This window comes from Aedes albopictus, chromosome 1 (genome assembly GCF_035046485.1).
Source record: "Aedes albopictus strain Foshan chromosome 1, AalbF5, whole genome shotgun sequence".
Taxonomy (NCBI): Eukaryota; Metazoa; Arthropoda; class Insecta; order Diptera; family Culicidae; genus Aedes; species Aedes albopictus.
Genome location: NC_085136.1, coordinates 136,876,993 through 136,903,888, shown reverse-complemented (window position 1 = coordinate 136,903,888; position 26,896 = coordinate 136,876,993). Strand labels below are relative to the sequence as shown.

Genomic DNA, 26,896 nt, shown 5'->3' with positions numbered 1-26,896 from the left:
TATGGACTCCAGACATTTTCCTCATACCAAATGTACCCATATTGCATGGTTTTAGGGCCTAAACCTCCTTTAAACAGCCTCCAACTTGAATTTGAAGCCACCATCTTGAATTGTAGAACTCCATATTGAATATTCAGGTCACCATTTTTGGAATCCAGACATCTTCCCCATATAAAATATACCCATATTGCATGGTTTAGGGCCTAAAATTCTATTAAACAGCCGTCTTGAAATTGGAGCCGCCATCTTGGATATTCAGGTTGCCAAACTCCACTGTACAGCCTCCATCTTGAATTTGGAGCCACCATCTTGGATATTAGACCACCATATTGGATATTCAGATCGCCAACTTTGGACTCCAGACATCTTCCCCATACAAAATATACCCATATTGCATGGTTTTAGGGCCTAAAACTCCATTAAACAGTTGCCATCTTGAAATTGGAGGCTTCATTTTGGATTTTAGACCGCCACCTGGGATATTCTGGTCGCCATTATCGGACTCCAAACATCTTCCCCATACATAATATACCCATATTGCATGGTTTAGGGCTTAAAACTCCATTATACAGCCGCCATCTTGAATTTGGAGCCGCCATTTTGGATTTTAGACCGCCGTTTTGAATTTTGGACCGACATCGTAGAATTTTCGGTCTCCTGTGTTGATATCCGCATAAAATTTGGCCACCATGCTGAATGTTACAAAACTCGCCGCAGTTTGATGTGTCGCATGATGGGGCTTGGTTCAGTTTTATTTGTGGCCAGTTCTACCGGTGCTGGTCCGGATCACTCAAATGGCCATAACTCCGGAACGCCTTGACCGACCCGGAACATTTTTAATAGTAAACAATGCGGTAAAATTCCTGTTCGATTCGAGCTATAATCCGAAAATGGGAAATGCCTTAAAAGTGAGTGACCTTTTTATACACAGACATACATACACACACACACACATACATACATAAACACAAGCTGCGTAGTCCCCGGCTAAGAATAGGACTACTAACCCCAATTCAAGGTGTCAAGCGACCTGTGCTGAGGAATGAGTGATCGAGGGGGCGAAAAAGATGCTCGATCTTTAACGGAGCCTGTGGGGTACCTGGGCACCCCCCACAGTAAGCTGTCCCTTACCGCGTTAATGCAGGGCTCTGTCGTGGTGGACATTCTTTCCCGTGCTACTCGTGGGATTTAATCATGAAGTCAAATAAAGTTCACGCAAATGCTGGACCGATTAACGACCGTTCTAACAGGGCGAAGGCCGGTGGTAATAGCGGGCGACTTTAATGCCTGGGCCGTGGAATGGGGAAGCCGTTTCACGAACCGGCGGAGTCAGATCCTGCTAGAAACACTGGCCATCTTAGATGTCGACTTGGCTTATGTCGGTACCAAGAGTACCTTTAGTCGAAACGGAGCGGAGTCTATTATTGACGTGACCTTTTGTAGTCCTGGCCTAACAAGTAGTTCGAACTGGAAAGTAGATGATGGCTACACTCACAGCGACCACCTGGCGGTTCGCTACAGTATCGACTACAACAACAGCAGACAGCGGATAGAAGAAGAGGCGGCTAGGCCAAGGCCAAGCCCTCGTAGGTGGAAGACATCATACAGTTTGGGAATCAAATTCAATTTATCTTAAGCTAAATGGGTCCGGCTCCAACATTCCGGCCACCTTGGAACGCGGAGGTGTTCCAAAACTTCACGTTGGACGAATTCAAGTTGGTTGGTTATTGTAGACTGGACTGGACATCGGGACTGGCGCCGGTGATCGCTCCGTTGTAGATCCTCGCAACAGACCGGGAACAAAAAAGAAAGACCAGGTAGATCAAACGATTCAGCTTAGGGTTATTGGAACCGCAATTACCTTAAGGTGAATATATAACGAAGCCACACCTCAAATTTTCAAGAGCACAAATCTGAGGAACCAAAAAACGGATTGAGCTGAAAAGTTGATCGATTGGTGACCCGCTGGTGGTGACCAATCGATCAACTTTTCAGCACAAACCAACCCTCGGTTCTTCAGATTTGTGCTTTTGAAAATTCGAAGTGTGGCTTCGATATATATTCACCTTAAGCGCAGGTGCGCTTCGAGCAAGTTCTCCCTTGCGGGTTGCTCTACCTGGAACAGTTTATAGGCTTGGATCTGGTGACGGCAGTAGGGCGATCTTCGCAACCGCTCGAACGATGTCCTTTCCCAGTGCAGTCCGTAGTGTCACTACTCGGACGACACCATCCTTGCCCGGATGTAGCTTGATAATCCTTCCGAGCGGCCAGCTGGCAGGAGGGACGTTGTCCTCCTTGATAACGACGATTCGGTCGACCTCGACGATGACCGGAGGATTGCAGCCCTTGGTAGCTCGGGACTGCAGCTGCTGAAGATATTCCGGGTACCAGCGAGCCCAGATGTTCTGCAGGTGCTTCTGAACAAGCTCGTACGATTCCAGATGGTTGTCGGGAATTTCACGTAGGTCAACTTCGGGTACCGCTTGCAGGTTAGACCCGACGAGAAAGTGTCCTGGTGTTAGGACCTCCAGATCCGACGGCTCACTCGGCATCGGCGTCAGCGGACGGGAGTTCAGGCACATCTCGACCTGGGCCAAAAGAGTTACCATCGGCTCGTAGGCGATGCTGCTGTTGCCGACAATCTTGAGCAGGTGCTTCTTCGCTGACTTGACGGCGGCCTCCCACAGGCCTCCGAAGTGTGGCGCTCTCGGCGGGATGAATTTCCACCGAATCTCATTCTCGGAGCACCAGTTGAAGATCCTGTCTCGGTCGGCATTGTCCACCTTCAGCATCTGGTAGATGCGGTTGAGTGCGTGAGACGCACCCTTGAATGTAGTCGCATTGTCCGAGTGCAGCTCGGCGATTCGTCCTCTGCGGGCGACGATACGACGAAGCGCTGCCAGAAAGGCAGCCGTGGTAAGGTCGCTCACAAGCTCGATGTGTACGGCCCTTGTCGCAAAACAGACGAAGACCGCTACGTAGGCTTTCGTTGGTGCACGATTGCGGACGGTTGGCTTGATGAAGAACGGTCCACAATAGTCGACGCCGCAGACGGAGAAGGGTCGAGTTGGTGAGACTCGGGATGCCGGTAGATCCGCTGTGCTCTGCTGGACTAGTGTGGGCTTGCTACGAAAGCAAGTGTGGCAATGGTGAAAGACGGATTTTGTTAAGTTTCTGCCGCCGAGAATCCAATATTTCTGGCGCAGCGTGGCTAGCAGGAGTTGAGAGCCTGCGTGCAGTAGCTTTAAGTGAAAGAAACTAACCAGCAGAGTCGACAACGGATGTTTGGCAGAAAGCACGATGGGGTGCTTGACAAAGTCGGAGAGGGCGGCGTTGCGCAGCCGGCCACCGACACGAATAAGGCCGTTCTGATCGACGAACGGTTTCAGCCATTTCAACGCTGACGATTTCGTGACTCTTTCTCCGCTGGTCAGATCCGAAAGTTCTTCAGCGAACGACTGAAGTTGTGCGAGACGACAGAGGTGCACCTCCACGGTTTGTAGTTCTTCGGAGGTAAGTGGAGCGACTGTCCCATCTTTGAGGGTGAGCTGATTGTATTTTTCCGGATCGGTGCGGCGTAACATGGCACGTTCTTGCAAAGATCGAAGATATCGCAAACAGAACGCAGTGACACGACGAAGCTTAGAGAAGCTGGCGAAACGGACGAACAGCTCGTCGTGGAAATCGCTTTGTACGACGCCCATCGAAACTACCGGGACCTTCCGCATCTCTTCGGTGGAAGCTTGCGCGTCTTCATCGACCGGAAGGAGATTCGGCCAGTTCGCCGGAGAGAGTGTCAACCAGTCAAGACCGTTCCACCAACGCTTGCACTGTAGAATGTCGATTGGATTCAATTCCTGTGAGATATCGTCTGCTGGGTTGTCGATGCCAGGAACATGCTTCCAGCGACTCACGGCGACTGCATGCTGGATTTGTGACACTCGATTGGCTACGAATGCCTTCCAACGGCTAGGTGGTGACCGTAACCAGTGGAGAACCGTGGTGGAGTCCGTCCAGAAGTAAGCTGGAGCTGGTATCTTCAGGGCGGCCAACACTTTCTGGAACAGCTGCGTCGACAGTCGCGCTGCACATAGTTCCAGCCGGGCGATGGAATGACGGCTAGATAGTGGAGCTACTCTTGACTTCGCAGTTAGCAGCTGCACTGACACACCATCTCTTGTTTCAGCTCGTACGTAGCAGCAGGAGCCATACGCTCCCTTGGAGGCGTCGGAGAAGAAATGGAGCTGGAGGTTGATGACATTCGAAAGAGATGCGAATCGTGGAACTCGAACCTCGCCTAGCATGTGTAGCGTGGAGTGGAATTCTTTCCATTCCTGTTGAAGCTTGATCGGAAGCGGTGAATCCCATTCGCAAGTTTCTCCGTTGTGTTTCAGCGCCCACAAACGCTGCATGAAGAGTTTCGCAACTACGATGGTAGGACCCACGAGACCAATTGGGTCGAAAATTTGGGCGATGTATGACATCACTTTCCGCTTTGTTAGTACCGCAGCCGGTGGTGGCAGATGGACCTTGAACCGCAATGTGTCGGTTCTCAGTTCCCACACAAGACCCAGAGTGGAAACGGCCTGCTCGTCTTGGAGTTCATGCAGTGGTTGTAGGGCCAGGTCTTCCGTTGGAACACCGGCGAGAACTTCCGGAACGTTCGACGCCCACTTTTTGATTGGGAAGCCAGCAGTGTTGAGCATAGACGTCACTTGTTCCCGCACTTGAATGGCTGATTCCACGCCGTCAGCTCCAGACAGTAGATCATCGACGTAGAAGTCGTGAATCACTGGGTCTACAGCAGCTGGATATAGATGTCCATTATCGTGAGCTATCTGCTGCAGAGTTCTCGTGGCGAGATACGGGGCAGAGGCAGTACCGTAGGTCACTGTCTGCAATTCGTAGGTGGATATTGGATCGCTGGGGTTCCCACGGAAACGGATTCGTAGAAATCTGCGATCCTCGGGGAAATGCAGCATCTGCCGATACATTTTCTCTACGTCGGCAACGAGAGCAATGCGGCGAATGCGGAAACGCAGAATAATTGAATACAGGTCTTCCTGTACAACTGGACCGACCAAAAGCGTGTCGTTCAGCGAATATCCGGACGACGTCTTGCACGAAGCGTCAAAAACGACTCTGACCTTCGTTGTTGTGCTAGACTCTTTGAAGACGGCATGGTGTGGGATGTAGCAATGGGGTTGACTATCATCTACCGGTTCTTCGAGCTTCTTCATGTGTCCAAGCTGGAGGTATTCGTCCATGAAGCGGTGGTACGCGTCCTTGGTAGCAGGATCACGTTCGAGACGCCGCTCGACACTCAGAAGACGGCGATCTGCGATTTCCTTGGAGCTTCCTAGGACAACCATTGGATTGTCGGTTCGAGGAAGACTGACGATATACCTCCCTGATGGATCACGAGTTGTAGTTGCTGCGTAGTGCTCTTCACACCGGTTCTCTTCCACCGACCGCGCAGGACCGTCGGAAATGTCCTCGATTTCCCAGAACCGTTGGAGGGTGGCTTCTAGGGGATCATCTTTCGTAGAAAGGTTACAGATCCGAGGGATACAGTTGTATTGGCTTGATGCGGTCCCAGCGACGGCCCATCCGAATGGCGTTTCAGTCAGCCATGGAAGTCAGTCTCCTAACGGAATCTTTCGACCACTATGGAGCTCCCAGAAGGCTTCACTTCCGATGACAAGATCTATCCTTCCTGGGACGTGGAATTGGGGGTCCGCTAGGGCAACCTTCGGGATATTCCACGACGAAATGTTGATCGGAATGGTCGGCAGCTGTGCCGAAGGATTCTTGAGGATGAGAAACTCCAACTTCGTCGAAAACTCCTGTGTCCTCGATTGGATCGTTGCGGTTATTGCACTTTTCACGTTCTGCGTGGAGAGACCGATACCTGCTATGGATATGTCCACCTTCGACCGAGGGTTGAAGAGTAGCTTCGCTAACGGCTTCGAAATGAAGTTGGACATGGAGGCCGAGTCCAGCAAGGCCCTCGCCTGGTGCTCATTGCCGTGGTCATCGATCACGTTGAGGACAACCGTTTCCAACAAAACCGTGTTGCATGCAGTTTGGGCTGCCATGCTGACTTGGGGAGGAGCGGAGCTCTGATATTCCACACTTGTGGATGGAGACGGTTGCTGAGTAGAGGTTGATGATGACACGGAGGAACTCGGCGACTTCGATAGAGCAGGATCGTGCAGTAACGAGTGATGTTTCTCACGACACGTGCGACAAGTGAACTTCGACGAACACTTCTTTGATTGATGCCCGCTGCCCAAACAGTTCCAGCACAAATGCTTCTGCGTTACGAATTCTCGGCGAAGGCGTACATCCTTCCCAAGGAAGATGGGACAGTTGCGTAGAACGTGATTGTCGGGGCACAACAGGGGACATGTTGGCGTTGTATTGGAGGATGCAGCGGCGCTGGCTGCGAACTTGATTTTGGCGGACTTCGGGGTGGTCCCGGCCACCTTTGACGGCTGTGCCGGCTGCTGATGATGCTCGTAGCCGACGGAATTCAGCACTCGTACACGTTGGTAGAGGAACTCCACCAGATCGTCGTATTTGACATCATCCTGTGTACTTGTCTTCTCCTCCCAGGCTCGCAAAGTGGATTGGTCCAGCTTGTACGACATAATATTCACCAACGGCGTATCCCAATGCTCCACGGGTTCGTTGAGTTTAGCCAGGGCCCGTACATGGCGTTGGAAATCGTGGACCAAGCTGTGGAGGCGTTTAGCAGATTCCTGCTTCACCGTTGGCAAATCGTAGAGTGCCCGGAACAGTTGACGCTTGAGAAACCGACGGCTGTCGTATCTCTTGAGCAAAGCGTCCCAAGTGCAAGCGTAATTGTCGGCTTCGATTTCGACGGATTCAAAGGGTTTCTTCGCTTCCCCTTCGAGTGACTGCAATAGATATTGCAGTTTGGCGACCGTTGGTATGTCCGCATTGGAGTGGACCATGGACGAGAATGTGTCACGAAACGACAACCAACGTGAAAAATCGCCATTGAAACGTGGTAGGTCGATCTGCGGTAAGCGGAGGTGGAAGGGGGCTGGTTGTGCGACGAAGGACGAGTTCAGCTGTGCTGGGGCAGCATCGGTGGGGCGTTTAGACAGCAAATATCCCTTCGCTGCGCAATATCGATGCTCGAAATCCACTCTTTCCGTGCCTCCAGATTCTCCGGATCCAGCCGTTCGATGGTATCTTGCACATCCGAAAAGGCAACATTCACTCGGTCTAGGGTCTCGATTCTCACTTGCACTTGACACCTGTCCCGCACTGCTTCGAAGTCTCTAACGAACTTCTCAACAGCGTCTCGAATGGCGGTTAACGACTGCCGCTGGACCAATTTGTCCGTAAGGATTTTGTCGTCCTTCGGAGCCATTGTTGGCGAGCACACAAACGGAAAACGTACGGAAACGGTAGCAAATCGATTACGAATCTCCTTCCCGACGCGAGCTACTCGTTTCTTCGCGAAACCGAACCGGCGAGGCGCAAATACACTATCGAACGATCAAATCCTTGCCGTCGCGGTGTGTTGGCCTTCGCGGCGAAAATTTCGTCGGGAAAGGGGTGTTTAATCGAACGAATGCTCCTTCCCGTCGCGAACAAACCCAATCCTACGCGGAACGCAATCAAGGGCGCGAACGGATTCCACTTGAGTTGCGCACCGTCTCTCACCAATTGCCACAATGACTTGAAAAAATGCGAAAAAGTCACCCAACTTTCATCAACCAATTGAAACAAAGTTCAAAGTGGTTGGAATTATCTTTCACTAAATTTCTTAAATGCTACTGCAAGCCACATGCATAGAAAATGGAAAGAACTCACCGGATTCGTTGCTTCGATGGTCGTTCCAACCCCAGCGGCGGTCTGTGTGCCACCACCAATCGAAAACGTATGGCGCAGCAGCGGCGGGGGAACGGGGTAACTTCACCAGCGTCGAAAATGGCTTCGATGACGATGGCAATCGTGGGGGTCAATCACCTTCCTGGATGACCACGAGTCACAAGATGGCCACGAAATATTCTCCACACAACACAGAGTAGTATCCGCCTTGATACTCTCCCAAGCGCAGAGGTTCCACTAACACGAAATTTTACCCACCGGCGGCGGGGCTTTTCGCACTACAGTTTGATTGCACGGGCTAATTAATTAGCTATCACCGTGCGACACACGCGCGCGCGAATCGTTTGTTCCCACTCACTGTCCTGAGGTGTACCCGCCTTGGTACTGCCTCCAAGCGCGATGGCGCCTTTGTGTCAATGTACAATGGCACAATTGACCAACGTGGTCAGTAATTTGGTCTATTACCGACACTTTTACGCACTTTTCGACCGCGGTATGGCCTTCGATCCGGCTCGAAGAACCAAAAAATGTTCGAGCGCGAGCTATGCCTGGACCGAAGGACTTTCTTCACTGCCGGAGCAGCTGGTGAAAAGTGCACTAAAGTGCAGCAAACACTCGCGATATCACTGACCGGGGGCTTGGGTCGCCACAAGCCCTTTGTGTCCAGTACTTCTTCAAACACTGGCCGTCAAAGCTCTTCGACCCTTTCACTAGGGCCCGAATGATGCTCACGGCACTTGAACGGCTAAGTCCCTTGGTAACCGGGCACTTAGGAAATTTGTCTTCTCACTCGCTTCACCACTGCAACCACAAAACGTCGAAGTGCCGTGGTAACCGACCACTTAGCACAATTTGACTCGCACGGTTCACAACCGCAATATCGACAACGGCAAAGTCCCTTGGTAACGGGGACTTGCGAATTTATTGCTCTGACGGTGATAGAGCGATGACAAAGAACGACGAACGTGCGTGTGTTTTGTATTGCTTGTTATTTCGTACTGATGCTATTTACAATATGTACATTGTTTGGTCATTTCGACTACCTACACGGTTGTCCACAGAAGGTGGACAGAGGATAGTGTGCGCAAGCGCGCTCATCTCATCTTTAACGCTCTCAGAGATTTCATTTGGTTAATGGGGTTGTAGATGCGTATAACAGTTTGGGAATCAAATTCAATTTATCTTAAGCTAAATGGGTCCGGCTCCACCATCTATGTTGGACGGTTCTTGCCGGTTGCCGACTCACCTTTTTGCAGCCCAAATACATAAAACGAAACAGAATAATTCATTGTAGAAACCACTTGAGTCATCATCTCTTTTGGAGTATTATTCCTCTATGGTTGGCTTTTCGGACCGGATGAATTATAAGCGAGGTGATCCTATTTCATCCGACGTTTCGACCCTTGGTTTGGGGATCCTTCTTAAGGGTGGATATGAATTTCGGAGCGTGGGACACTGTGACTCTATATAATAGAGCGCAGATTATAGCTCTAGAAATCCGGAAGAGCTGATCTCACTTCCTGCATCCAGCCGTGCGTAGAACATCACAGATTTCCTCTTGCATAATGGTGGAAGGTTTTTTGACGATGACGGGCTCAAATTTCACTTTCAACCTTCAGTTTTCCCAAACACACTCAACAAATGGAAAAAAGTGGCTGCCTCGGATAACTGTACCACCGGGATTTCTTTCGCCTTCATTCAGCTTGTATGCAGTCTGTCACCCGGTCAACCACGACGACGAGTAGTAGGCAGGCACCTGCCGCCCGAAGAACAAACATATTCACCTTTTAATTATTTGCGCTCCTTTGTCGTTCTTATGACGTAGGTACGGCGGTGATAGCACCGGTTCAGTAACTGCGGGATATGTTACGTTACACACCGGTGCGGTGTGGCAGTTGTGCCGGATGTTGCGTCAGATCGGTGCTTTATGTGCACAAAGAAAAATTGAAATCCGAAAGAATCTTTTGTTTTCGTTCACATACTGGTGAAAAATAATATGGCCTTCCGACGACGGGAAACAAAAGACAAATACTTGAAAGTGGAAAAGAAATGAAAAATGTCGGCTGGATAGAATGGGCATCAGAACAATTTTTCAGAGACAAGCTGCTATTAAACTTGCACAAGGATCAAGCATTCGTTTGGGATGTTTGGACTAGTTACGTATAGATTCGCAAACTTTGCGAATGCTCGGTTATCACGAAACCCGTTCAATGCTCGTGTATCGGAAAATCGCAATCCGTTTTAGTTTTCTTGTTGAAAAGCAAGAAATACAAAATAACTTTTCCAATTCTGCCGGGGTTGCAACTTTTCCAAGCACAGTTCTGGTATCCTTTCTAGCATCACCATAAATCGACATCAGCATCACGTGGCGGCTGCCACCAGCACCATCAACACCGGACCGGAAGGGTCAGACAGCCGGCGAGTGGCGAGGGCTGAAAATAAGATATATTACCTGGGCGAGTGAGTTGAACGGCGTATAGATACGTGTGTGAGGGCCAGTAGGATCGAATCGACAATCACGTGTCGGAAAATTGTATACGTGGTGGCGAAGAAACATCATGCAATCGAACTTTCCGTAACGTGGAAACTCCGCACGAATCCACGGATTGATGAGGTGAGTTTTGGATTGGTGGATGTGTGTGATAGAGATATAAATCATAATCTTCCACGAATCGTTTAGTTGGTAAACGCTGCGGTAAGTTGATATAGTTTCATTTTTTTATGTTCTATTGCCCTTTCTATTTCAACTTGGAGGTTCAACTTGAGGCAGGTTTTCAACCATTTTCAGCGTTCTCATTTGGATTGTCGTTTTGGTTGTCCTGACAGTTTCAAAACGTTTGCAAAGATTTGTAAGAGTTAACGCACGGTTTCTTTGACTGTGATGCCGACAAACAACAACAACCGTTACATCACACACTTTAAGGGAACAAATTCTGTACTAAAATTTCTGCTCCTACCTTTCCATTTTTTTTCTGATTTGTTGAAACGAAACCTAATCTACTCATATTGCAGATATATAATTGCATCGAGTCGTTTCCCTCCGATTTTAGAATCGTTGAGCATAATGAGCGCAAACAGAGAAGCAAAGTAATTAAAACAATAAACCCTAATTAATCCACCTAGCAGTGATTGCGCCTTTCTCGTGCCTTCGAAAACACATTTCAACAAAACTGAAGTGACATATTGATGAATATCGCACTTTCATACGTTAAACAAGAATCCATTACATGGCACCAGAAAACATATTGTTTATGTAGCTTTGATGTTTGAGCCTCAAATTCTTAAGGACATATATGAGCGAATCCAAAGATTTAAGATCGCCACCTTGAATATTCTGGTATTTTTCGGACTCCACACTTCTTCCCCATACCAAATATACCCATATTGCATGGTTTTAGAGCCCAGAACTCCATTGAACAACCACCATCTTGAATTTAGAGCCGCCATCTTGGATTTTTAATCGCCATCTTGGATATTCTGGTCACCATTTTTTGGAGTCCAGAATTCGTCCCTATATCAAATAAACTCATATGACATGAATTTAGAGCTTAAAACGCCATTAAATAGCCACCATCTTGAAGTTGGAGTCGTCACTTTGGTGTTTGGGCCACCATTTTGCATACTACGGTTGCCATTTTCGAACTCCAGAATTCTTCCCTATACCAAATATACCCGTGTTACATGTATTTAGGGTTTACAACTGCTTTAAACAGTCGCCGTCTTGAATTTGGATTTTAGATCGCCCTCTTGGAAGTTGTGGTCGCCATTTTTGGACTCCGGATATCTTCCTTATACCAAATATACCCATTTTTCATAGTTTTAGGGCCGAAAACTCCATTAAACAGCCTCCATATTGAATTTGAAGCCGCCATCTTGAATTTTAGACCGCCATTTGAGGTCGTCATTTTTGGACTCAAGACATTTTCCCCATTCCGTTTAGGTTTAGGACCAAAAACTCCGTTATTCAGCCGCTATCTTGAATTTGGAGCCGCCATTTAGGATTTTGGACCACTATCTTGAATATTCAGGTTGCCATTTTTTAACTCCGGACACCTTCCCCATACAAATTATAACCATATTGCATGGTTTTAGAGCCAAAAACTCCACTTTACAACCGCCATCTTGCATTTGGATCCGCCATCTTGGATTTTAGACCGCTATATTTGATATTCTGATCGCCATTTATGGACTCCAGACATTTTCCTCATACCAAATGTACCCATATTGCATGGTTTTAGGGCCTAAACCTCCTTTAAACAGCCTCCAACTTGAATTTGAAGCCACCATCTTGAATTGTAGAACTCCATATTGAATATTCAGGTCACCATTTTTGGAATCCAGACATCTTCCCCATATAAAATATACCCATATTGCATGGTTTAGGGCCTAAAATTCTATTAAACAGCCGTCTTGAAATTGGAGCCGCCATCTTGGATATTCAGGTTGCCAAACTCCACTGTACAGCCTCCATCTTGAATTTGGAGCCACCATCTTGGATATTAGACCACCATATTGGATATTCAGATCGCCAACTTTGGACTCCAGACATCTTCCCCATACAAAATATACCCATATTGCATGGTTTTAGGGCCTAAAACTCCATTAAACAGTTGCCATCTTGAAATTGGAGGCTTCATTTTGGATTTTAGACCGCCACCTGGGATATTCTGGTCGCCATTATCGGACTCCAAACATCTTCCCCATACATAATATACCCATATTGCATGGTTTAGGGCTTAAAACTCCATTATACAGCCGCCATCTTGAATTTGGAGCCGCCATTTTGGATTTTAGACCGCCGTTTTGAATTTTGGACCGACATCGTAGAATTTTCGGTCTCCTGTGTTGATATCCGCATAAAATTTGGCCACCATGCTGAATGTTACAAAACTCGCCGCAGTTTGATGTGTCGCATGATGGGGCTTGGTTCAGTTTTATTTGTGGCCAGTTCTACCGGTGCTGGTCCGGATCACTCAAATGGCCATAACTCCGGAACGCCTTGACCGACCCGGAACATTTTTAATAGTAAACAATGCGGTAAAATTCCTGTTCGATTCGAGCTATAATCCGAAAATGGGAAATGCCTTAAAAGTGAGTGACCTTTTTATACACAGACATACATACACACACACACACATACATACATAAACACAAGCTGCGTAGTCCCCGGCTAAGAATAGGACTACTAACCCCAATTCAAGGTGTCAAGCGACCTGTGCTGAGGAATGAGTGATCGAGGGGGCGAAAAAGATGCTCGATCTTTAACGGAGCCTGTGGGGTACCTGGGCACCCCCCACAGTAAGCTGTCCCTTACCGCGTTAATGCAGGGCTCTGTCGTGGTGGACATTCTTTCCCGTGCTACTCGTGGGATTTAATCATGAAGTCAAATAAAGTTCACGCAAATGCTGGACCGATTAACGACCGTTCTAACAGGGCGAAGGCCGGTGGTAATAGCGGGCGACTTTAATGCCTGGGCCGTGGAATGGGGAAGCCGTTTCACGAACCGGCGGAGTCAGATCCTGCTAGAAACACTGGCCATCTTAGATGTCGACTTGGCTTATGTCGGTACCAAGAGTACCTTTAGTCGAAACGGAGCGGAGTCTATTATTGACGTGACCTTTTGTAGTCCTGGCCTAACAAGTAGTTCGAACTGGAAAGTAGATGATGGCTACACTCACAGCGACCACCTGGCGGTTCGCTACAGTATCGACTACAACAACAGCAGACAGCGGATAGAAGAAGAGGCGGCTAGGCCAAGGCCAAGCCCTCGTAGGTGGAAGACATCATACTTCGACGAAGAGGTATTTAGGGAAGCGCTCCGCCGTGAGCGAAACTTACCAGTGGTTCCAACTCGGAACCCATCAAACCACCAGCCGGTCTCCCAAGTGCAACAACGCCTTGCGGCCGCCGCCTCTGCTATGCCTAAGCAGAACCGTACCCCTCCTGGCTGGGGAAACCAAGGACGTAGCGCCCCCACCGCCCACCCGCTGGACGATGGCACACTCTACCCCCCTGAGGTAGTCACCGAGCTTGCCATGTGCCTGTTCGAACGGCTGGGAGCATGCCGCTCCAAGCGAGAGCAAATTAACGCCGTCACCATGACGGTCCAAACCTTCCTAATCAAGTATGGGCCCTGAGGATAACATCCGTATTCTCAATTGGAACGCTCGCTCTATAAGAGCGAAAAAACTCGAGCTGGGTGAATTCCTCTCCCAGCACAGAATCGACGTCGGAGTCGTGACGGAGACACGACTTAACCCAACTACCAACTTCTCGCTACCAACACACGTCGTGGTGAGACTGGACCGACAAAACTCCAACGGTGGTGGTGTGGCCGTCCTTATTCGACGGGGCCTGCGCTACAAAATCCTACCTCATCCCAAGACAACCGTCATCGAAGCCATCGGTGTCGAAATCAGCACCCTTCGTGGTGCCGTTACACTGTTCGCCGTCTACGCACCTAGGCAATGCGTTGACAACAACGGGACATCAAGCCAGTTCATGGATGACCTGCGGAAACTGATCAGCAACAGAACGGGCTTCGTCGTGGCCGGAGACCTTAATGCTCGCCATTCCTTGTGGCAAAACCACTCAAACAACAAGAATGGGACTCTCTTGGCAGATCACCTCAGCTCCGGTACGTGTGCTCTACACCACCCGGACGATCCAACGTTCGTCTCCCCGGCAGGCACAACATCAACACTGGATGTATTTCTGTCGGACTTGCAGCTGTCCAAGCCAGTAACCCACCAAGAGTTAAGCTCGGACCACCTCCCAGTCACCTGCGAGCTGGAACGCGAACCGATGTCGGTCCCGCCGGCAATGCGTCGAGACTATCACCGAGTCAATTGGGTGGCATTCAGCCGCCTGGTAGATTCCCAACTACCAGATGAACCGAATCTCCAAACTACCGAAAGCATCGACCAAAACCTGGACCTGTTCGAGAACGCCATCCACTCGGCCGAGGACTCCTGCATCCGGTGGGTCCCAGTGAGATACAATTTCACGAACATCGACGACGATACCCGTCAGCTGATCCAACAACGGAACACCGTCCGAAGGCAGTTCCAACGGACCGGCTGCCTGCTGAAAAAGCTGGAGGTCTCCCTACTAAACAGCCAGATCAAGGACCGGATGGACGTGATCAGGAACCGGCAGTTTTCGAACCACCTCGGCCAGCTGAGTGACCACTCAAGACCCTTCTGGAAAGTGGCCAAGATCCTGAAGAAGAAGCCTCTCCCCGTTCCCCCGCTAAAGGACGACACCGGCGGCATCCTGGTCTCCCCGTCGGAGAAAGCTAACGCCATCGCCCACAAATTGGTCGAAGCGCACAACCTCGGTGCGAACATGCAGAGCCCCCACGAAGCAGCGGTTCAGCAAACCATCGCCCAACTCGAGGCGAACTACGAAGCACCCTTCGACGGACAGGTCACAGAGGACGAAGTCATGGCAGCGGTCAAACGGACGAAGAACATGAAGGCACCGGGCAAGGATAACATCTTCAACCTGGTTCTGAACCCAAGTAACAATTTGTATCCTTTCTGCTCTTAGACATAATTTATTGAGGTTTTGTCATGGATTTGCTAAGCCCTTTAAGGTTTGGTGATGCAGTCTAAATTGCCAAGCAGCTTTAACGATACAAGCAACTTTAAAACACTTTGTAGATATCTAGAAATTCATTGAATAAAACTTATCTGCTTGCCTTTTCGCTAAGCAAAATATTCATTGTAACCGAGCTGTAAAGAGCGTATAAAAACTTGGTTTAAAAACCTATTTCTAAGCCGCAGGCATATCACGTCTTATCAGCTTTAAAACCTGATAGATTACATAAAGTCGTAATAAAGCCATCTTAAACCTTTTTGGAATAACCACTGGAAGCATTAAAGCTAGCTACGGAGCTAGCAATGCGATCATATTTTGATCGATAGATTTATGCCACACAAACAGAAAAGGAAACAACTTTGTTTTATTCTATTTGAAGTAAATCTGATGGGAAAATCTCTGGCGGGCTTAGTTTTTACAGCTAGGCGGCCAAACTAACCTTGTAATGCGTTGTTGTGATCGGGATTTCAGAAGCAACCGATGGGTGGTAGGGATGGCATCATTCGCTCTGGCTCCGGCATCATGGTAGTTCACTTTTATGTGAGAAAAGCCAGATGCAACCGGTGTACGAAAATCCTTATTGATTTTCACTGTACACTTACCATGCGAGCAAATAAAACAACTTAGAAAATGAAACACCACTGAAAATTTTGCGAAAATGGTTTGTTTACATTTCGCAACAGCAGCGACTTCTTAAGAGCATACAGTCTGGCTCCACATTTTATAAAACCTATTTGTGTTTGAGTAGTGCACAAATGTATGCGTTAAGAATAAATAGGTATACGCTAGTCTTCGCACCGTATCCATAAAGTACAGCAACTCTAGAACATGTTGCTTTTGCACCTAACTGATCTTAAACAATCTCAAACAAAACTAGAAGGGTTTAACATGACGGCATCCATATTTTTCAACACGATGATCAATTCCTGTTTGGAAATTATGTTCGCCATGTTGATGTTTGGATTGTGATTCGAATGCATAGTTTAGCAAGCTGGATTAAAATCGTTATTTTTAGTATGCCCAAATCCTCAAAATGGCGTGGCGCTTTGCCTTATTCAGAAGTATTTTAATGCATTACACCGGCAATCTTTTTTGGCATAAATTTATATGTGATAGAAACAGAGATTTCCTCCGTGAAAATTGAAAACTAAATATTGTTGACATGGATGACCGACATAATTGTCGTTTTTTTATTATCAATAATTTGCAATTGCACTGCCAGTTTATGTGATGATACTTGTTTCAGACTAACTTTAAGACTTTGGCTTTAATAGTTATTTTAAGATGTTTTTTGAACTTTTAAACGGCTTATTTGTTTTCTTGCAACCTACAAACAGATCTTATCTATGCTGTGTAGTGTACTATAAGAATATACCATAAAACCAAGTAGCATGTTCAACGTTTTAATCAATGGTTTTAACAACCTCCTGTAGGGTGGGCCCTTTCGTGTTTAATAGGGTTTTATCATGGGTTTATTAGAGCTGTTAAAACCACTAAGCTTTAAAACTAGTTTTAACGGTTAGATTATAACAACAACTTGTATTCTATAAGAAAACTAAAAATGTTACTTGGTGAAGAAGCTCTCCAGAAAGGCGTACCGCTTCCTGGCGGCGGTCTTCTCCAAATGTCTACAACTGGGCTACTTTCCATCCAGGTGGAAGGTAGGCAAAGTGATTCCCATCCTGAAGCACGGTAAGGACCCGACCAACGCGTCAAGCTATCGGCCCATCACTCTGCTATCAGCAGCTAGCAAGGTTTTTGAGCGCATCATTCTCCAGCGCCTGATGGAGCACATTGAAGAACACGACCTCATCGTTCCGGAGCAGTTCGGATTCCGACGAGGGCATTCCACCGCTCACCAGTTGGTTCGAGTTGAAAACGCCATCCACCGCAACACTGCCCTATCCAACAACACGGCGATGCTCCTCCTGGACGTCGAGAAGGCCTTCGACAACGTCTGGCACGACGGCCTCGTCTACAAGCTGGTACAGGCAGGATTTCCGACCTACCTGACGAAAATGGTAAGCAACTATCTCGCAAATCGATCTTTCCGAGTCCATTTCGCAGGAACAGAATCCGAACTGCAGGCGGTCCCAGCAGGAGTTCCCCAAGGCAGTCTCCTGGGCCCGATACTGTACAACCTGTACACGTCGGACATCCCGCCACTCCCCGGTGGGTGCATATTGGCACTCAACGCCGATGACAGCGCGATCGTAGCGAATGGTCGAACGCCCACGATCTACAGATCCCGGCTCCAGCAGGGCGTAACGGCCTACGTCGGCTACCTCACGAGCTGGAAAATAAAAGTCAACGAAGCCAAGAGTCAGGCCATCGTCTTCCGGCATCGACCATCACCGAAGCTCCTCCCTACACCGGACTGCAACATCCGGATCAACGGCCACATTGTTCCCTGGTCGGACGAAGTTGGCTACCTTGGGGTGGTCATGGACAACAAAAGGACCTACCGGACGCACACCGAGAACTTAAAGAACAGATGCATCGGTCTGTTAAAGTCTCTGTACCCGCTGATCTCTCGGCGGTCCCGACTTTCGCGACGGAACAAGCTAGCCGTCTTCAAAACCGTCATCGATCGCCCCCGTGGTGAACTACGCCATGCCTGCGTGGGGAACGTGTGCGGAAAGCTGCAGGTGGTCCAGAACCGGCTGCTTCGCCTTATTCTGAACGCCCCCTACGATACCAGGATCAGCGAGCTGCACCGAAACGCAGGCATCAAGACCGTCAAGGAACGGATCGAGGAAGGAATCGACGGCTTCATCGAAAGCGCTGCTCGATCGGAACACCCGCTCATCCGAGCGTTGGTTGATTAGGATTTTTCAAATTTTTAGGATAAGTAGGTTAAGTAGAATAAAAAATTAAAATTACCAAGTTTGTAAACACACAAACACACAAACACAAGACACTCGTTAAGAAACTAAATTAAAAAGCAACATCAAAAGCAACAAACAAAAATCAAAGGATGAAAAGACATGATCTGTAACACTTAATCAAAAAAATTATTGTAAAAACAAAAATGACTGAATAAGCAAAATTTGAAATTGAAAAAAAAAAAATTGGTGAGCGAAACTTAATCGGTTTAAACGGCGACGAGCTGGTAGCGGTGCTCTCACGTGCGTGTGATGCGACCATGCCTAGGCGAGTCCATCCTAGAAATGGGAGGCCACCGGCTTACTGGTGGACCGACGCGATTGCGGACCTGCGCCGCGCCTGCCTACGGGCTAGGCGGCGAATGCAGCGAGCACGATCAGAGGAAGAGCAAAACGAACGGCGGGTGGTGTTCGCCGCTGCAAAAGCAGCGCTCAAGACCGAGATAAGAGCAAGCAAAACGGCCTGCTTCGAGGGTCTCTGTCAGAGTGCCAATACGAACCCGTGGGGTGACGCTTACAGGATCGTTATGGCCAAGACGAGAGGGGTGATGGCTCCTACAGAGCAATCTCCAGAGATGTTGGAGGGGATAATGATCCCCTCCAATGGGAGGACTTTTTCCGCGTCATGATCCTAGTCCTTGGCCTCCTTTCGTAGGACAGCCAGGGACTGGGGCTGGCGATGAGGAGAGGGTCACCGATGTGGAACTTGCGGGGATAGCTATGTCCCTTAGCGTAGGTAAGGCCCCAGGTCCGGACGGAGTTCCGAACCTGGCCTTAAAAGTATCTATTGCAGAGGCTCCCGAGATGTTCAGGTCTGCTATGCAGAAATGCCTGGACGAGGGAGTTTTCCCAGAAGCTTGGAAGAGGCAGAGCCTGGTACTATTGCCAAAGAACCACCCGGAGACCCGTCGGCATATAGACCAATATGCTTGATTGACACGGCGGGGAAGGTGCTCGAAAAGATCATCCTCAATAGATTGTTGCGGTTCACCGAGGGCGAAAATGGTCTTCTGAGTAACCAGTACGGCTTCCGGAAGGGGAGGTCCACCGTAGACGCTATCTTGTCGGTTACAAAAACCGCCAAGAAATCACTTGAGCCTAAGAGGAGGGGAATTCGCTTTTGCGCGGTAGTGACTCTGGATGTAAGGAATGCGTTTAATAGCGCCAGCTGGTCTGCTATTGCCGATGCGCTCTTGCGTCTGGGGATACCGGAGTACCTGTACAAGATTCTCGGAAGTCACTTTCAGAATCGTGTACTAGTCAACGACACGGAGGTGGGTCGGAAGTGCTTTCACATAACCTCAGCAGTCCCGCAAGGTTCCATCCTGGGTCCGGTGTTATGGAATGTCATGTACGACGAGGTGTTGAGGTTAGAGTATCCAGTGGGAGTGGTGATTGTCGGATTTACCGACGACATTACGCTCGAAGTCTACGGTGAAACGATCGAGAAGGTAAAGTTGACTACCAACCACTCGATCAAGGTTGTGGAGGCGTGGATGCGGTCCAGGAAACTGGAGCTGGCTCACCACAAGACAGAGGTGACGGTTGTTAACAACCTGAAGTCGGAGCAGCAGACGGAGATCAGTGTAGGAGAGTGTACTATCATGTGAAAGCGCTCCGTCAAACACTTTGGCGTGATGATCGACGATTAGCTTACCTTCGGTAGCCACGCCGATTGTGCCTGTAAAAGAGCCTCCACAGCTATTGCGGCACTGTCCCGGATGATGTCCAATAGCTCTGCGGTGTACGCCAGTTAGCGCAAGCTTCTGGCTAGTGTTGCTACGTCCATACTTTGGTATGGCGGGTCTGCGTGGGGCACCGCGCTAAGTACTAAATGCTACCGACGGAAGCTGGAAAGTACTTACAGGCTTATGTGCCTGAGGGTTGCGAGCGCGTACCGTACCGTGTCACACGACGCTCTCTGCGTCATTACTGGTATGGTGCCTATCAGCATTCTTATCAGTGCGGACATGGAGTGCTTCGAAATGCGCGGCATAAGAGGCATACGCAGGACTGCCAGGATGGCCTCTATGGTCAAATGGCAGCGCGCGTGGGACAGTTCCACCAAAGGAAGGTGGACCCATAGGTTGATACCGAGGGTAGATAGTTGGATTAATAGGCGCCATGGGGAAGTTACATTCCACCTGACACAGGTCCTTACAGATCATCCCAAGTAACACACATGTTATATAAAAGTTACGACAGCGCAAGTTTTGGTTGTATAGAAGTTTATTTTACGTTATTTCAACACAATGTTAGAATTACGTAAAATAAGCTTATATACAACCAAAACTTTCGCTGTCGTAACTGTATTATAACATGTGTGTTGCTTGGGCATGGTTGCTTCCGACAGTATCTACACCGTTTCGGGCATGCGGATTTCCCGAATGCCCAGTGTGCAATGGTTTAGAAGAAACGGCGGAACACGTTTTGTTCGTGTGCCCGCGTTTTCGCACAATGCGTGACCGCATGCTTGCCACATGCGGGGAGGACACAACTCCGGACAACTTGGTCCAGAGGATGTGTAGGGATGAGTATGACTGGAACGCCGTTTCAACGGCTATTACTCACATCGTCAGGGAGCTACAGAGGAGGTGGCGCGTGGACTCGGAGAATGGCTAGTCCAGATGCAGTACAAGAGGTGGTCCAGGGGTTCGGAGTCGGCTTCGTAGGTCATACCGGTGCCCTGCGGTCGAGATCGACCCTTACAGCGATTAAGTGGCCGCGGAGAGGAAGTCCCGGTAGCGGTGCTGTCGTGGCGTCGGTCTACTGGGTTGGATCCAAGCCCGCGGTTGGAAAGGGGTCCCCGGCAAGGGTCGGGGCAGGTGGAGACCCTGCCGTTAGCAACCTACGGGTGCATCTGATAGGGCCTGAAGGGTAGTGATACCCTTCCTTTGCGGGCAGGTCAGATCGGGTTGCATGTGGGCATCAGTTCTTGATGTCCGCTCAGCAGTAGGGCGCGGGCGGGGTTGACTCTGCTCGCCTTCCGAGGACAAAGGGAGTGGCGAGGACCACTCGGGAAACTGGCTAAGCGCCAGCATGCTACCGTGATGGACTCTCCAAAGCGAGTCATCGATGTTCGTTGCTGCAGGCTACGCAGCTAACCTTGTGGGTGCGATGTGCACTAGCCCCTCTCTGAAGCAATACCTTCTTGGTGGTTCCGGAGAGACGTAGGGTTTGGTGACCATAGGAATGGTTTAGTGGGTACGCGGAGAGAGTAGTCCTGGATTTTACTTTTGTTGTAGAAGACGGCCTGTCAGACCTACACTACCCTAACCTTCTGTTAGGGTGTCTGTTGAGCAGATTATCCCCCTATGGTTTAGTAGGAAAAAAACATACATATACACACACATACAGACATCACCTCAATTCGTCGAACTGAGTTGATTGGTGTATGTGGCTTAATCCTCCGAGCCTTCTATCGAAAATTCGTTTTTTAAGTGAATATATAGCCTTTCAGTACACTTTGGTGTACGAGAAAGGCAAAAAAAAAACGGAATAAAAGACTGCGACCGTTGGCAAGTTCAACAGCGCTTAATTCTAATTATTTTTCAGTAATTGAAATTATAAGATTTATTTTCAATGAACATGGACACATAGACCTTTTGATACATTGTGGAATGCATGCAATGCTTTTAGTTTCCCACGACATTCTTGTGGCCTAGCATCGCAACGCCAAAGTGAATGCAATTTTAACCCAAACTTTCGAATCATCGATACCGACATCGATAGGTTTCCCAGACAGTAGGTAGTAGGCACCAGTGCAATATTAAAATTTCATCAGCTTCAACAAAAGTTTTCACCGGCTTTTGAAATTTCGCGCAAAAGGCTTTCACTTGCCACTTGTTCTTTCTCCCTGCAACACGACGTCTTCTGAAGATTCTGAAAAAGGAAATATGTATATTTTCTCTCTTGATGGCAATTGAATCACAAGGCGGATGCTTGAGGAAGACTAGGCTTCAAAGTTTCGTTATGACGATCCAGTATCGTCGGTATAGGAAAAAGTATACTTTAAAAGATTGTCGAAAAAGGAAAGAATATAGAAGTTTAATCATACTGGCCTCGTATAAACTATACACTGAACTATCAAACAAACGGTGTTTCGAGTTTTGTTTATTTCCTGTAATGATAAACGAGTCCTCCTGGATTTTTTGTGTAATCCTGCAGAAATTCCTTTTTTGGGATTCTTTTGAAAGTTCTACTCGTCATTCATTCAGGAATTGCTGCAGGTATTCCTTCAGGAATTCTTCCAGGAATTCCCTCTGGAATTCCTCTACGGATTCCTCCAAGAAGTTCTCTGGGAATTCCTGGGAAATGCCTCTTGTGATTGTTTCAGGAATTCTTCTGGAGATTCCTTCAGAAATTCTTCTAGAGATTCCTCTAAGAATATCTTTAAGAATTCCTCTAGGGATTCTCTCATGAATTCCTCAAGGGAGACCCTCAGCAATTATTTCTATAGATTCTTACAGATATGTTTCTTGACATTCTTTCGAAAATTCCGTTAGGAATTCTTTTAGAGGTTTCCTCAGAAATTCATTTAAGGAATTCGTCTTGAGATTCCTTCAGAAATGCCTCTTAGGATTCCTTCAGGAATTCTTTTAGAGAATTCTTCAGAATTCCTTCTAGAGACACCTTCAGGAATTCTTCTAGAAATTCTCCAGGAATTCATCTAGAAATTCCTTCGGGAGTTCCTCTCGAAATTCCTTCGGGAATTCCTCTAGAAATTCCATCAGAAATTCCTCTAGAGATTCTCTCGTGAATTCCTCAAGAGCGTCCCTCAGCAATTATTTCTAGAGATTCTTACAGATATTCTTCTTGATATTCTTTCAGGTATTCTGCTAGGGATTCCTTAAGGAATTTTTCTAGGGGTTTCCTCAGAAATTTATTTGGGGATATCCTCATGAGTTTTTCTGAGGAGTCCCTCAAGCGTTCCTATAGAGATGTTTATGATAATCCTGTGGAGATTCCTTCAACATGTCCCCTAGGGGTTTCAAAAAATCCTCAAGTATTCCTGTAAGGATTCTTGTGAGATTTCCGCCAGGAATTCCTCTTGAGATTCCTGCAGGAATTTCTCTTGGGATTCCTTCAGAAATTCTTCAAGATATTCCTTCAGGAATTCCTCTAGGGATTCCCACAGGAATTCCATTGGCGTCCCCTGGGAATTCCTCTGGGGATTCCTCCAGGAAATCGATTAAATATTTTCTCAGAAATTTGGTTAGGGATTCCTTCAGGAATTCCTCTAGGGAGTCCCTCAAGAATAGGAATTCCCTCACATATCACTCATGATGTTTCTTCAGCAAATCTTCTGGGGGTTTCCTCAACAATTCATTCAGGGGGTTCAGAAGTAATTTGTCTAAGGATTACCTCAGGAATTACTCTAAATGGCTAATTTAAGATTTCTTCTGGAATTCTTCCCAGGATTGCTAAGGGCATTCCTTTAGATATTCCTCGATTCCTCCTGAGATACCATCAGGAATCCTCCAGGGATTCCATTAGAAATGATGTCCTTTGGCGAATTCTTCCTGAAGTTTCGTTAGAAATTCAACCAGGGACATTTTTATTAAATTTTTTATTCGTGAATTTTAACTTGACCAGGGACAAGACCAGGGGTAACTTTTAGAATCTCTTCCGGCAAACTATTAATAATACATCCAAGCATTTCATTAGGACTTCCCTTGACCATTCCTCTAGAGATGCCTCAGGAATCCTTTTTGGGATTCCTTCAGATATTATTCTTAAATTCCTTCAGTATTTTTTCTAGGGATTCCATCGGAAACTTTTCGAGGGTTTCCTTCAAGAACTCTTCTGGGGATTCCTTCAGAAATTCATCTGGGTATTCTCTCAGCAATTATTTCTGGGAATTCCATCTTCCATCCATTTCTTAAGTAATTTCTTTGGGAATTTTCTCAGATATTCATTTAGTGATTCCCTCAGGAATTCCTCTAAGGATTCCTTAAGATCTCTAAAGATTAGTAGGGATTTCCTCAGGAATTTATTAGGTGATTCCTTCAGTAATTCAGTGAGGGATTTCTTCAGGAATTCCTCCATGGATTCTATCAGAAATTCCTATAAGGATTTTCTCTGGAATTTATTTAAGGATTCCCCCAGGAATTCATTTAGGGATTCCCTCAGGAATTCTCCAAGAAAGTCCCTCGGGAATTGCTATGGGGTTTCCTTAAAATATTTCTCTCAAGATTCCCTCAGCCAATCCTCTACGGGTTTCCACATGAACTCATTCTGGGTTTCGTGAAAGAATTCATCTGGGGAATCCCTCAGCAATTCCTCTAGGGATTGTTTAATTCTAGAGTTCCCTCAGCAAATCCTTTAGGGATTCCCACATGAATGCATTCTAGGATTACTGAGGAAATTCATCTAGGGAATACCTCAGGAATTGCATTTGGGGTTCCCTCTGGAGTTCCTTTAGGTTTTATTCTAGAGCTCCTTCAGCAATTCCACTAGGAATTCCTTCGGTAACTCCGCTAAGGATTTCTTCGGGAACTCCTCTGAATATTCCTTTAATAACTCATCTGGTGATTCCTTCAAAAATTCATCGTGAGATTCCCTCAGAAATTGTGGGAATTCCTTGAAGAATTTCTCGACGGATTTCCCCAGAAATTCATTTAGGGATCTTCCTCTTGAGATTTCTTAAGAAATTCCTCTTGGGATTCCTTCAGGTATTCTTCAAGATATTTCTTCAGAAATTCTTTTATGGATTCTCTCATGAATTCTTTCTTCAGTTATTTTTCTACAGATTCCTTAATGAATTTCTCTAGAGGTTTCCTCATAAATTCATTCAGAGACTCCCTCAGAAATTCCTCTAACGATTCTTTAAGATACTAGAGATTTCTCCAGGAAATCCATTAGGGATTTCCTCAGAAATTCGATCAGCGATTAGCGCGTGCTACCGTTTATGACAAGACAGACTGCAAAAAAGGCTTTTTCCAGCCCCAAAAGCATGTTCGATTTAGTGTACGCGGGCTTTCCTCACTTAAGTTTAATTTTTCTTCACCTATTTTCATAGCCTAAACCTTGTTTAACTATGAGTTGCATGAAGCATCGGTAGCTCAAGCTCCCTTTCCCAATCCCCTACATCCTGTCTCCGTGTTCAAGATACAACGCCACCAGGACGGATCTCTTCTCTAAAAACTCTCCACGGCTGACAACCACAACGTCTTCAACAGCCTGCCGCAATGTGAGAAAATATAAGTATACAACAAGGATTCACTTGCTGCATGTTTTCTGCTACCCTACCCCGACGGCGTGTTTGATGGCGATAATAATGTGGTGATGACGATATGTTCAAGAAGCCTGTATTATGTGGTTGTTCTTCTGCTTCTCTGTGGCCAACTTTAAGAAACAGCCAACAGAACGGCAAGCACGAAAAAAAGTCTAGAATAACATCCTCCAGCGAACTAGTTTTCGCCAGGAATCAGGCCACATCGTTCACCATAGCAAGCACTACCACACCGTTCTAGTTTTGGTGTTTTTGTTGTTCGGCGATGCGGCGATGCGATGGTTGAAATGGAATGCGCCTTGCCTTTTGCTACTTTAGGAAGAAGTTATGGACCATAGGGAGGATTTTTTCCCTTGCACTTATGGGCTACTCTGCTGGGGAAAAGGTAGCCAAAGAAGACAGCAAAGGATTCTTTTCTTGGCCTTTGAGCGCGCGGTGAGTGTTCGGTTGCTGATAGTATAGAAAATTATGATGTGTTATTTTTCATTAAGTATTAAAATCGACTTTGGACGGAGTTGGGTTGCTGTTTGCTCTTCTTGGTCATCTTAGAACACAGAATCCGGTCGGAACAGAATAGGAGAAATTCAGCATACATATCAGTGCCATCAAATTTTACTACTTTTCTGATGCGATAAACTATTATGAGGCCTCACATTTGCGTAGCTATCATTCGAAAATAAGCCCATAATTGCAATATCCACCCACAGGCGAAATTTCTGGCGATGTGTCCATTTTCGAATGTTGATTCCCTTAGCTACTGCCTAAAGCTCGTCGCGTGGCTCTTGTTTGCCGTGCCAATCAAGCATTTTGAAGCCGAGTTGCGCTCCCTGGCGATGTGGCCTTCTACTCCGCACTTCCAGCAGAGTTTACTCCTGTCGGGCCTTTACATGCCCACGACATGTGTCCTTGCTCGAAGCACTTGAAGCACGCCTCTGGCGGCTCGTAGCTGCTGAGCGGGCGCACTTACCATCCCACCCTGATTCTGCCGACTGCAGTCGCCTTGTTCACCTCCCCTACAGGGAGATTGATCGTGGCGACCTGCGTGCCTGCTGGACCCCTTCATAGGGGGATCGATGCACTTTGTGCATCTACCTCGCACTGCTGCGAGCTTCTCAGTGATCTCGTCCAGGTTTTTTTCCACTGGAGAGTCGCCTCCGCCGTTAGTGTTCTCACCTGCACATTTTCGCCCAATACCTCCTGAGTTAATGCCTTGTAGGAGGTGCCTTTCTTGGCCGTCTCTTTCTTCAGCACTAGGGTCATCTCTCCAGTCCTGGTGCGCCGAATACTTTTTACATCCACTCCCAGC

General features: G+C 47.5%; 1 protein-coding gene across 1 annotated transcript; it reads right to left on the bottom strand.

The window, feature by feature from the left end:
- Window positions 1-2,126: 2,126 nt before the first annotated feature.
- On the bottom strand, window positions 2,127-6,980 carry LOC115254825 (uncharacterized). The gene is given in 1 exon segment (XM_062855445.1): window positions 2,127-6,980. A coding segment is annotated over 1 exon segment (4,854 nt).
- Between the last annotated feature and the right edge of the window lie 19,916 nt (window positions 6,981-26,896).